The sequence below is a fragment of the Tamandua tetradactyla genome, chromosome 16 (genome assembly GCF_023851605.1).
Source record: "Tamandua tetradactyla isolate mTamTet1 chromosome 16, mTamTet1.pri, whole genome shotgun sequence".
In the NCBI taxonomy this organism is placed as follows: Eukaryota; Metazoa; Chordata; class Mammalia; order Pilosa; family Myrmecophagidae; genus Tamandua; species Tamandua tetradactyla.
In genome coordinates this window covers 62,842,032-62,854,509 of record NC_135342.1, presented here as the reverse complement: position 1 = coordinate 62,854,509, position 12,478 = coordinate 62,842,032, and the positions used below count along the sequence as shown (strand labels likewise).

At 37.8% G+C, this 12,478-nt stretch overlaps 1 protein-coding gene across 2 annotated transcripts in view; it reads right to left on the bottom strand.

Moving 5' to 3' along the window:
• Positions 1-12,478, bottom strand: part of TANGO6 (transport and golgi organization 6 homolog) — a 294,759-nt gene that overhangs the window by 242,041 nt on the left and 40,240 nt on the right. For both annotated transcript variants that reach the window (XR_013163629.1, XM_077132839.1), the window contains exon 7: positions 8,836-8,918. Coding sequence is in view for 1 of the 2 variants with exons in the window: in XM_077132839.1 (XP_076988954.1) it covers positions 8,836-8,918 (83 nt within the window). In the remaining variant the exon portion in view is untranslated. The remainder of the gene's footprint in view (positions 1-8,835; positions 8,919-12,478) is intronic.

The window sequence follows — 12,478 nt, the reverse complement described above, 5'->3', positions numbered from 1 at the left end:
AACAAATGTTAAAATAAATTTAGTAGATTGAAATGCTAGTGATCATGAAAGGGAGGGGTAAGGGGTATGGTATGTATGAATTTTTTTCTGTTTTCCTTTTATTTCTTTTTCTAAATTGATGCAAATATTCTAAGAAATTATCGTGGTGATGAATATGCAACTATGTGATAATATTGTGAGTCACTGATTATATATCAAGAATGGAATGATCATACGGTAAGAATGTTTATGTTTGTATGTGGTTATGTTTAATAAATAAATTAATTAAATAAAAAGCTTTTTATTATGAACATTTTTTAATTTATAATATAGTAGAGAGAATAATGAAATAAACCCTTATGTGCCCATTACTAGTTTTAACAATTATCAATGTATGTCTAAATTGGTTTTATCAACCTTATTCATTCTCTATTCCCATATTTTGAGGCAACTACAGCCTGGCACCCTTTTAAATTTTGCCCAAGAAAACATCCTGAAGGGGTGATGGAATTTCTAGAGATAATGAATATGAAGTAAATGAATGAAAGTAAAGGGTGAAAGACAAAGCAGCCAAGTGGAAAAAATGCATCATCTTCATCATAGGAAGTATTGTTTAATATTCCCTGGAGGGCCTCTGAAGAACTCATCAAAAGTACCCACAAGTGAATCAGCTTTAAACATCTGCCAGATCCAAAAAGTACAAACCTATTGTGGTGGTTTGAAGCTATTATGTACCCCAGAAAAAGCCATGTCCTTTAATCCTCATTCAATATTGCTGGGTGGGATATTTTTTTATTGTTTCCAAGGAGATATGACCCACCCAATTGTGGGTGGTAACTTTTGATTAAATGGTTTCCATGGAGATGTGTCTCTACCCACTTAAGGTAAGATTGCTTACTGTAGCCCTTTAAGAGGGAACCATTTTAGAAAAAGTTACAGAGCCAACCTAGAACAGACAGAGTCCTGGGGAAGCCACTGAGGAGGTCTGGAGAGAAAGCTAGCAGAAATGACAATGTGCATTCCCAGCTGAGAGAGAAACCCTAAACTTCACTGGCCTTTCTTGAGTGAAGGCAACCTCTTGTTGGTGCCTTAATTTGGACATTTTCACAACCTTAGAATTATAAACTTACAACTTAATAAATTCACCTTTTTAAAAGCCTTTCTTTTTCTGGTATATCACATTCCAGCAGCTTGCAAACTAACACAGCTATCTTATGATTTAAAAATGAAGTAATTGGACTTCCGGAGAAGATGGCGGCTTACTAAGGCGCATGGGTCTTAGTTACTCCTCCAGAACAACTACTAAAGAACTAGAAACAGTACAGAACAGCTCCCGGAGCCATGACAGAGACCAGACACACAGCATACCCCATTCTGGACCGGCTGGACCGGCTAAGAGTCTCCACTGCGGTGAGGTCCCCGAGAGGCGCGCGCTTCCCCGGGTCGCGGCGGCTGACGGCCAGAGCTCCCTCCCTCCTTCCCGGGCCGGCTGGGAGCTCTGCATCGGGTTCCCCAAGCTGCGGCGGCCGGCGCCCCTCCCCACGCGCGGCTTCCCGGGTCAGCTGGGAGCCTCGGAGCGGCGATCCCCCAACCCGCGGTGGCCGGCGACCGGAGCCCCTTCCACACACGCGGCTTCCCGGGCCGATGGGGAGATTTGGATTGGCGGTAACCCAAGCCGCGGCGGCCGGCACCCCTCCCCCACGCGCGGCTTTCCAGGCAGGCTGGGAGCCTCGGAAAAGCGGTCCCCCAGGCCGTGGTGGCCGGCAACCGCAGCCACGTCCACACACGCAGCTTCCCGGGCCTGCTGGGAGCATCCGAACAGCGGTTCCCCAAGCCACGGCGGCTGGTGCCCCTCCCCGACAGGCAACTTCCCGGAAGGAAAGGGAAGAGTCTCCAACAGTAGTAGAGACTGAGCCCAACCTAACACCAATAGTGGCATTAATGAACAACTTCTGACTACTAAAAATAGGCCCTCAGCTCAGGCGAAACTGATCAAGGCGGAAGTCACCAATTGTGCTAACTGAAAAAGAGGAAAGGGGGCGAAACAGAGCCTTCTGCGGCTGTTTCTACGGCGGATTCGTTGCCTCTGGGCTCAGCGCTGGGATTTCATAGGTTACAACGGCCCTGAAAGCAGAAACAGACTGCTTTCAGGGCTCTCTACCACCTGAATCTTCCCCGCGGGAGGGGTGAAACACAACTCAGGTGAATTCCCTCTCTCAAGGAACTCAGATCCCAGGACTTCACAATTTGAAGCCATTAAAACCAACCTACAACCTTTCCTCTGTCTCCATCACACACCCAGCTGCGAGAATCTTCCAAAGTTAAAGGACCCACAACATTTTTCGCTGGTGGGACCCGCAAACAGACAAGCACCACATACTGGGCAGGATAAGAAAAACAGAGCCCAGAGACTTCACAGGAAAGTCTCTGAATCTGCTGGGTCCCACACTCAGGGAAATCTGATTAAATGCCCAGACACCAGCAAAAAATAACAAATCACACCAGGAAAATTGAAGATATGGCCCAGTCAAAGGAACAAACCAATAGCTCAAATGAGATACAGGAGCTGAGACAACTAATTCTGAATATACGAACAGAAATGGAAAACCTCTTCAAAAACCAAATCAATAAATTGAGGGTGGACATGAAGAAGGTATGGGATCAACAAAAAGAAGAAATGGAAAGTCTGAAAAAACAAATCACAGAACTCATGGGATTGAAAGACATAGTAAAAGAGATGAAAAAAAAATGGAAACCCACAATGGTAGATTTAAAGAGACAGAGGATAGAATTAGTGAACTGGAGGATGGAACATCTGAAATCCAAAAAGAAACAGAAACTATAGGGAAGAGAATGGAAAAATTTGAGCAGGGGCTCAGGGAATTGAATGATAATATGAAACGCACAAATATACGTGTTGTGGGTGTCCCAGCAGGAGAAGAGAAGGGAAAAGGAGGAGAAAAACTAATGGAAGAAATTATCACTGAATATTTCCCAACTCTTATGAAAGACCTAAAATTACAGATCCAAGAAGTGCAGGGCACCCCAAAGAGAATAGACCCAAATAGGCGTTCTCCAAGACACTTACTAGTTAGAATGTCAGAGGTCAAAGAGAAAGAGAAGATCTTGAAAGCAGCAACAGAAAAACAATCCATCACATACAAGGGAAACCCAATAAGACTATGTGTAGATTTCTCAGCAGAAACCATGGAAGCTAGAACATAGTGGGATGATATATTTAAATTACTAAAAGAGAAAAACTGCCAACCAAGACTTCTACATCCAGCAAAATTATCCTTCAAAAATGAGGGAGAAATTAAAACATTTTCAGACAAAAAGTCACTGAGAGAATTTAGGACCAAGAGACCAGCTCTGCAAGAAATACTAAAGGGAGCACTAGAGTCAGATACGAAAAGACAGAAGAGAGGTATGGAGAAGAGTGTAGAAAGAAGGAAAATCAGATATGAAATATATATTACAAAGGGAAAAATGGTAGAGGAAAATATTACCCAAACAGTAATAACACTAAATGTCAATGGACTGAATTCCCCAATCAAAAGACATAGACTGGCAGAATGGATTAAAAAACAGGATCCTTCTATATGCTGTCTACAGGAAACACATCTTAGACCCAAAGATAAACATAGGTTGAAAGCGAAAGGTTGGGAAAAGATATTTCATGCAAATAACAACCAGAAAAGAGCAGGAGTAGCTATACTAATATCCAACAAATTAGACTTCAAATGTAAAACAGTTAAAAGAGACAAAGAAGGACACCATCGACTAATAAAAGGAACAATTAAACAAGAAGACATAACAATCATACATATTTACGCACCGAACCAGAATGCCCCAAAATACGTGAGGAATACACTGCAATGACTGAAAAGGGAAATAGACACATCTACCATAATAGTTGGAGACTTCAATTCACCACTCTCATCAATGGACAGAACATCTAGACAGAGGATCAATAAAGAAACAGAGAATTTGAATATTACAATAAATGAGCTAGACTTAACAGACATTTATAGGACATTACACCCCACAACAGCAGGATACACCTTTTTCTCAAGTGATCATAGATCATTCTCAAAGATAGACCATATGCTGGGTCACAAACAAATCTCAACAAATTTTAAAAGATTGAAATCATACACAACACTTTCTGGGATCATAAAGGAATGAAATTGGAAATCAATAACAGGCAGAGTGCCAGAAAAATCACAAATACGTGGAGGCTCAACAACATACTCTTAAACAACCAGTGGGTCAAGGAAGAAATTACAAGAGAAATTAGTAAATATCTCGAGGCGAATGTAAATGAAAACACAACATATCAAAACCTATGGGACGCAGCAAAGGCAGTGCTAAGAGGGAAATTTATTGCCCTAAATGCCTATATCAGAAAAGAAGAAAAGGCAAAAATTCAGGAATTAACTGTCCACTTGGAAGAACTGGAGAAAGAACAACAAACTAACCCCAAAGCAAGTAAAAGGAAAGAAATAACAAAGATTAGAGCAGAAATAAATGAAACTGAAAACAATAGAGAAAATCAATAAGACCAGAAGTTGGTTCTATGAGAAAATCAATAAGACTGATGGGCCCTTAGCAAGATTGACAAAAAGAAGAAGAGAGAGGACGCAAATAAATAAGATCAGAAATGGAAGAGGAGACATAACCACTGACTTCACAGAAATAAAGGAGGTAATAACAGGATACTATGAACAACTTCACGCTAATAAATACAACAATTTAGATGAAATGGACGGGTTCCTGGAAAGGCATGAAAAACCAACTCTGACTCAAGAAGACATAGACGACCTCAACAAACCAATCACAAGTAAAGAAATCAAATCAGTCATTCAAAAGCTTTCCAAAAAGAAAAGTCCAGGACCAGACGGCTTCACATGTGAATTCTACCAACATTCCAGAAAGAATTAGTACCAACTCTGCTCAACTCTTCAAAAAAATCGAAGTGGAGGGAAAGCTACCTAATTCATTCTATGAAGCCAACATCACCCTCATACCAAAACCAGGCAAAGATATTACAAAAAAAGAAAACTACAGACCAATCTCTCTAATGACTATAGATGCAAAAATCCTCAACAGAATTCTAGCAAATCGAATCCAGCAAAACATTAAAGAATTATACATCATGACCAAGTAGGATTCATCCCAGGAATGCAAGGATGGTTCAACATAAGAAAATCAATTAATGTAATACACCATATCAACAAATCAAAGCAGAAAAACCACATGATCATCTCGATTGATGCTGAAAAGGCATTTGACAAAATTCAACATCCTTTCCTGTTGAAAACACTTCAAAGGACAGGAATAGAAGGGAACTTCCTTAAAATGATAAAGGGAATATATGAAAAACCCACAGCTAACATCATCCTCAATGGTGAAAAACTAAAAACTTTCCCCCTAAGATCAGGAACAAGACAAGGATGTCCACTATCACCACTGTTATTCAACATTGTGTTGGAAGTTCTAGCCAGAGCAATTAGACAAGAAAAAGAAATACAATGCATCAAAATTGGAAAGGAAGAAGTAAAACTATCACTGTTTGCAGATGATATGATACTACATGTCAAAAACCCCAAAAAATCCACAGCAAAACTACTAGAGCTAATAAACGAGTACAGCAAAGAGGCAGGTTACAAGATCAACACTCAAAAATCTGTAGTGTTTCTATACACTAGTAATCAACAATCTGAAGGGGAAATCAAGAAACGAATTCCATTTACAACTGCAACCAAAAGAATAAAATATTTAGGAACAAATTTAACTAAAGAGACAAAAGACCTATACAAAGAAAACTATAAGACATTGTTAAAAGAAATCACAGAAGACCTAAATAGATGGAAGGCCATACTGTGTTCAGGGACTGGAAGACTAAATATAGTTAAGATGTCAATTCTACCTAAATTGATTTATAGATTCAATACAATACCAATTAAAATCCCAACAACTTACTTTTCAGAAATAGAAAAACCAATAACCAAATTTATCTGGAAGGGCAGGGTGCCCCAAATTGCTAAAAGTATCCTGAGAAAAAAAAATGAAATCAGAGGTCTCACGCTACCTGACTTTAAGGCGAATTATGAAGCTACAGTGATCAAAACAGCATGGTACTGGCATAAAGATAGACATACCGACCAATGGAATAGAATAGAGTGTTCAGATATAGACCCTCTCATCTATGGACAAATATCTTTGATAAGGCAGTCAAGCCAACTCATCTGGAACAGAACAGTCTCTTCAATAAATGGTGCCTAGAGAACTGGATATCCATATGCAAAAGAATGAAAGAGGATCCATATCTCACACCTTATTCAAAAGTTAACTCAAAATGGATCAAAGACCTAAACATTAGATCTAAGACCATAAAACTGTTAGAAGAAAATGTAGGGAAATATACTATAAATCTTATACTTGGAGGTGGTTTTATAGACCTTACACTCAAAGCAAGAGCACTGAAGAAAGAAAGAAAGAAATGAGAACTCCTCAAAATTAAACACTTTTGTGCATCAAAGAACTTCATCAAGAAAGTAAAAAGATTTCCTAATATAACTTATGTAGATAGTTTGATTGAACGTCATAAGTACTTGGAATCTCAGGTAGGACATGAGATTTTGTTGGTTTGTCCAGAGGGATGCCCTGATGAATCCCAGAGTGATTTGATCAATGAGTGGAAAAGTATTTGCAAGCCCCTTCGGGGAATGATGAGAACAGGGAGAAATTCAACTTTCCCAAGTTGAATTCTTGATATTCTCACAAGCAATGTGGACAACCAAAGCTATAGGCTGAGCCCCCAGTCTTGGGGTTTGTTCATATGAAACTTAACCCCACAAAGGATAGGTCAAGTCTACTTAAATCTAGGCCTAAGAGTCACCCCCAAGAGAGTCTCTTTTGGTGTTCAGATGTGGCCTCTCTCTCCAGCCAACACGACGAGCAGTCTCACCACCCTCCCCCTCTCTGCGTGGGACATGACTCCCAGGGGTGTGGACCTTCCTGGCAACGTAGGACAGAATTCCTGGAAAGAGCCGAGTCTCAGCATCAAGGGACTGAGAAAAACCCTAGAATAAGCTGAGAATTAACATCAAGGGATTGAGAGAGCCTTCTCGACCGAAGGGCGAAGAGTGAAATGAGACTAAGTGTCAATGGCTGAGAGATTCCAAACAGAGTTGAGAGGTTATCCTGGAGGTTATTCTTATGCATTAAGTAGATATCACCTTGTTGTTCAAGATGTAGTGGAGAGGCTGGAGGGAACTGCCCAAAAATGTAGAGCTGTGTTCCAGTAGCCATGTTTCTTGATGATGATTGAACAATGATATAGCTTTCACAATGAGACTCTGTGAATGTGAAAACCTTGTGTCTGATGCTCCTGTTACCTTGTCAACAGACGAATAGAACATATGAAATAAAAATAAGTAATAGGGGGAACAAATGCTAAAATAAATTTAGTTTGAAATGCTAGTGATCAATGAAATGGAGGGGTAAGGGGCATGGTATGTAGAAATTTTTTTTCTGTTTTCCTTTTATTTCTTTTTCTGAATAGATGCAAATGTTCCAAGAAATGATCATGATGATGAATATGCAACTATGTGATGATATTGTGAATTACTGATTATATATGTGGAAGGAATGATCAAAATAGGAATGTTTGCGTTTGTTTGGTGTTTTTGTTTTTTAAAAAAATAAAATAAAATAATTTTTTAAATAAATAAAGATTGTTATTTTTTAAAAAATATATGTATTGGGTAAAGTGTAAACATAAAAAACATTTTTGTGTGAGGGAAAGCAAATAGATTATATAATAATATATAATATTATATAATATATTATATATAATATATTATAATATATAATATTATATAATATAATATATATTATATAATATATTATATAATATATATTATATTTATAAAATGTAGAGCTGTGTTGATAATACTGTGATTATCAACACAGTAAGGTGTTGAAAATGGATGATATGCAGGGAAAAATACAATAAATGCAAGCTAGGGTTTATACTCAACAGTAACATTGTAATATGTTTCCACTGAATGTAACAAAGGCATTATGCCAAAAGTAAATGTCAACAGGTAGGGGGAATCCAGGATGGGTATGGATTCTTTGTGGAAGAAAAGGAAATGTTCATGTAGATTATGGTGGCGAAGGTATGCCTACTTCGGTTGGATTGTATGATGTATGAATATAATATTTTTTAAAAAGTCTATATATTTATATTGGATAGATGGAAATACTAGTGGTCAACGAGGGGGAGGGGTAAGGGGTATGGTATGTATCAGTTTTTTCTTTTTTCTTTTTCTTTTGCAAATGTTCTAAGAAATGATCATGGTGATGAATATACAACTATGTGATGATATTGTGAGCCACTGATTGTACAACATTTCAAGCAATCTACGATGCCATTGGTTATTAACAAGCATGGAATGTTTGTATGTTAAGAATGTTTGTGTTTGTGTGTGGCTTTGTCAATAAAAATATTTAATAAAAAAGATTACTCTTTCCAATTCTTGAAGTGCCAATTAAAAGTCAAAATTTTTTTTTTTTTTTTTTTTTTTTTAAAGGAAAGACAGAGAGAAGGAAGGAAGGATAGAAGGAAGGAAGGAAGGAAGAAAGGGAAACATTTTTAAACATTTTCTTGTTTTATTGTATTCTGTTTCTCCGTTTTTGTTACATGGGCTGGGGCCGGGAATCGAACCAAGGTCCTCCGGCATAGCAGGCAAGCACTTTGCCCGCTGAGCCACCGCGGCCCGCCTCAAAATTATTTTTTAAAAGTAAGCAGAACTATTAATTAAAAACATAATTCAAATTACCAACCTTAAACACATCCTCAATACATCTACTAAGTTCTTCTTCTGTCACCAAAATGGTCCCTGGTGCCATCTCACTTTCTGGAATCTCTAGAGAACAAAAAATAAAATAACTCACACTCAGTGCCTTATTGAATAAAAGAAACTGAGCCTAAGGAAGGAAGTTTTACTATAGAGGTGGTTTGGTAAGTAACAGCATGGTCTCCATTGCAATACATGGCAAAACTGCATGATATGGCACCATCCCAATGCAACATTTCAAGCAATCTATAATGCCATTGGTTATTAACATACATCGATATTTCATCTATCACTAGGAAGAAAAACACTGCCAATTAACCTTCCACATTATCAGCTAGAAGTTTTATTTTATATTTATTAAATGAAGAAATAGGGTAGAGACAAAACAAAATGGTAGAGCTTATGGTTATGTCTAGGTGATGGGTACATAGGAGTTCTCTATGAATGCCTGAAAATCTCACTTAAAAAGTTTTCAGAAAGAGAAAGAATTCTTAAAAGTACTAAAAATGTTCTTTAAGAATTATTTAAATATAGGGTTTTATTATATATAATTTTTTATATAAGCTTAATAATTGGGACAAATGGGTTAGGGAATTCCTAAAACTTTACATTCAGTGTCCAACTTTTATGAAACACATCAACATCAAATTACTGATATCCATGCTTTTACATAAATTATTGTCCTCTGTGCCACCAAGAGAGTAGGTGATGTTATATTTCTTAAAAGAGTCTTCCATTCTATTCCCTGGTGGCATGGGAGATGACTCCCAGGGATGAGTCCAGCCCTGGCACTGTGGGATCAACAATGTCATCCTGACCAAAAGGGGGGAAAAAGTGGAACAAATAAGGTATCAGTGGCTGAGAGAGCTCAAATAGAGTCAAGAAGAAGGCTACTCTGAAGATCACTCTTATCCAAGCTTCAGTTAGACCTTACTACCTACCATAATAACTTGCCAAACCCCAACCAAAACCATTCCAGCCAATACTAGAAAACACCTAGGACAATATATGAAATTCTACAAAGGTTCCGTGCATAGGGTAACTTTCCAGAAACTTACAACCTCCAGATGGGGTCCTGGACCAGATAAGTCCTGAAACCCAGAGGGCCTAGCCTCTCCAGAACATTAGCTAGTTACATCTCCCCATCCCATGTTATTGACAGCCCCTTCCAACATGAAAAAGTTAGAACGACATAATCCAAATACCCCTAAAGAGTGGGACAGAAAGATCAAAGGTGATGATATACATGTTATACAGAGAAGGTAAGGTTTAACAGATGAATATGATTGCTGAATTATATTGATATTTCTTTTAGTCTTCAGTATCTTAGAGCTGCTAAAAGTAAAAACCTAAAATTGTGGAATTGTAATCCATACCACACTATGAAATCTATTCTACAACTAACCGTGCTGTGCTTTGAAATTTAGTGCTTTTGTGTATATATGTTATTTTTCACCAAAAAAAGTCGACTGTGATATGAAAAAAAAAAATTATTTCTTCTAGCCTCCTATATCCTGGAGCAGCTAGAAGAAAAAATCTGAGAGGATGGTATGGTAGCCACGACAAACTCTGGGATCCATCCTGTAAAACCTGTTGAAGAGTACTTGAAAACTATTGTTTTTTTCTTTCTTTGCTTTGTATAGATGCTATATCATACAATAAAGTTCTTCTAAAATGTGAGGAAGATTTACAAAATAAAAGTTTTTTAATGTGAAAAAATGTGCATCTTGGTTTTGATAAAATATGGTAATTAATCAGAGATGCCACATAGTCTTAAAAATGTGGTAACAGTATGAAGAACAATATTAAAAAGCTTATACTTTAGACTGTTTTTCCAGTGGCAATCATTGGTCTATGTAAGAGCAGTCATTTTCTTGCCAAGCCCTTTTTGTTATAAATAAATTGTGTATACAAAACACATTAGCAGATGTTATAAATGTTATCTAACACATCAAGAATGCCTCCTAATAAACTTTGAGAAGAGATACGAATGAAGCTGTTCTGGATAGGACTAAGGTAAATCAGAATACAGGGTAAAAGGTGATATTGTCCACATTTTAAAACTTCCGTGCGAGACCAAAGGGACAGATGTTTATTTGGTGCAATTTATATTTTGGGTAGTGTATCTCCAAATTTAACTTGTGTGGCCAGTTTAGTTGAACACCACAAGTACACAGAATCTTAAATAGTGTGTGGGATTTTGTTGGTGTGTCCAGGTTAGTGTGATACCCCAATATATCCCAGAGTAATTTGGGCAGTGAATAAAGAAGTACTTGCAAAGTCCCCTTGGGGGATTTCCAAGAAAGGAGGAAATAATTAACTTTCCCATTTGGAGAATTCCTGATTTTCTTGCAAGCAGTGGAAACAACCAAATCAATAGACCAAACCCTCAATCTTGGGGTTCGTCCCTATGAAACTTATTCCTGCAAAGGATAAGTTAAGCCTACTTAAAATTAGACCTAAGAGTCACCCCTAGAGAACCTCTTTTTTTGTTTGTTTGTTTTTTGTCTGTTTTGTTTTGTTGGAGGCACCACTGGGATATGAACAAAGAACCTCTTTCGTTGCTCAGATGTGGACTCTCTCTCTAAGCCAACTCAGCAGGTGAACTCATAGCCCTCCCCACTACATGGGACATGACTCTCAGGGGTGTAATCTCCCTGGCAACATGGGACAGAAATACCAGGATGAGTCAGGACCTGGTATCAAGGGATTAAGAAAGCCTTCTTGACCAAAAAAGGGGGAGAGAGAGAAATGAGACAAATTAAAATTTCACTGGCTGATAGATTTCAAACAGTATCGAGGGGCATTTCAAACAGTATCAAGACGTTATCCTGGAAGTTATTCTTTTACAGTATACAGATATCCCTTTTTAGTTTGTGGTATACTGGAGTGGCTGGATGGAAGTACCTGAAACTGTTGAACTGTGCTCCAATAGCCTTGATTCTTGAAGGTGATTATACAAAGACATAACTTTTACAATGTAACCGTGTGATTGTGAAAATCTTGTGTCTGATGCTCCTTTTATCCTGGGTATGGACAGATGAGTAAAAAAAAATATGGATAAAAAATAAAGAATAGAGGGGACAAAGACTAAAATAAATTGGGTAGATGGAAATACTAGTGGTCAATGAGAGGGAAGTATAAGGAGGAGTATGGCATGTATGAGCTTTTTCTTTTTCCTTTTTATTTCTTTCTCTGGAGAGATGCAAATTTTCTTAAAAAAAAAGATCATGGTGATAAATACACAACTGTGTGATAATATTGTGAGCCACTGTACACCATATATGGAATGTATGTGTGTGAAGATTTATCAATAAAAATATATTTTAAAAAAAGAATGCCTGCTAACAGTCATTCAATAAATATTTCTTGAATGAGTGAACAAGATCCAGGGCAAAAAACACTGACCCACAGTTAGACTGGATCTATGCCTCATAAACATCATGTTCTTGGCTAGTGCTCAAACTTTAACACACATTCAAATCACACGTAGGGCTTATTCAAAGAGACTGCTGCATATGGTAGCCCATGACAAACTCTGGGATCTATCCTGTAACTACTTGTTGAAGAGTGCTTTGACAACTACTGCTTTTTTCTTTCTTTGCTTTGTATATATGTTATACCACACA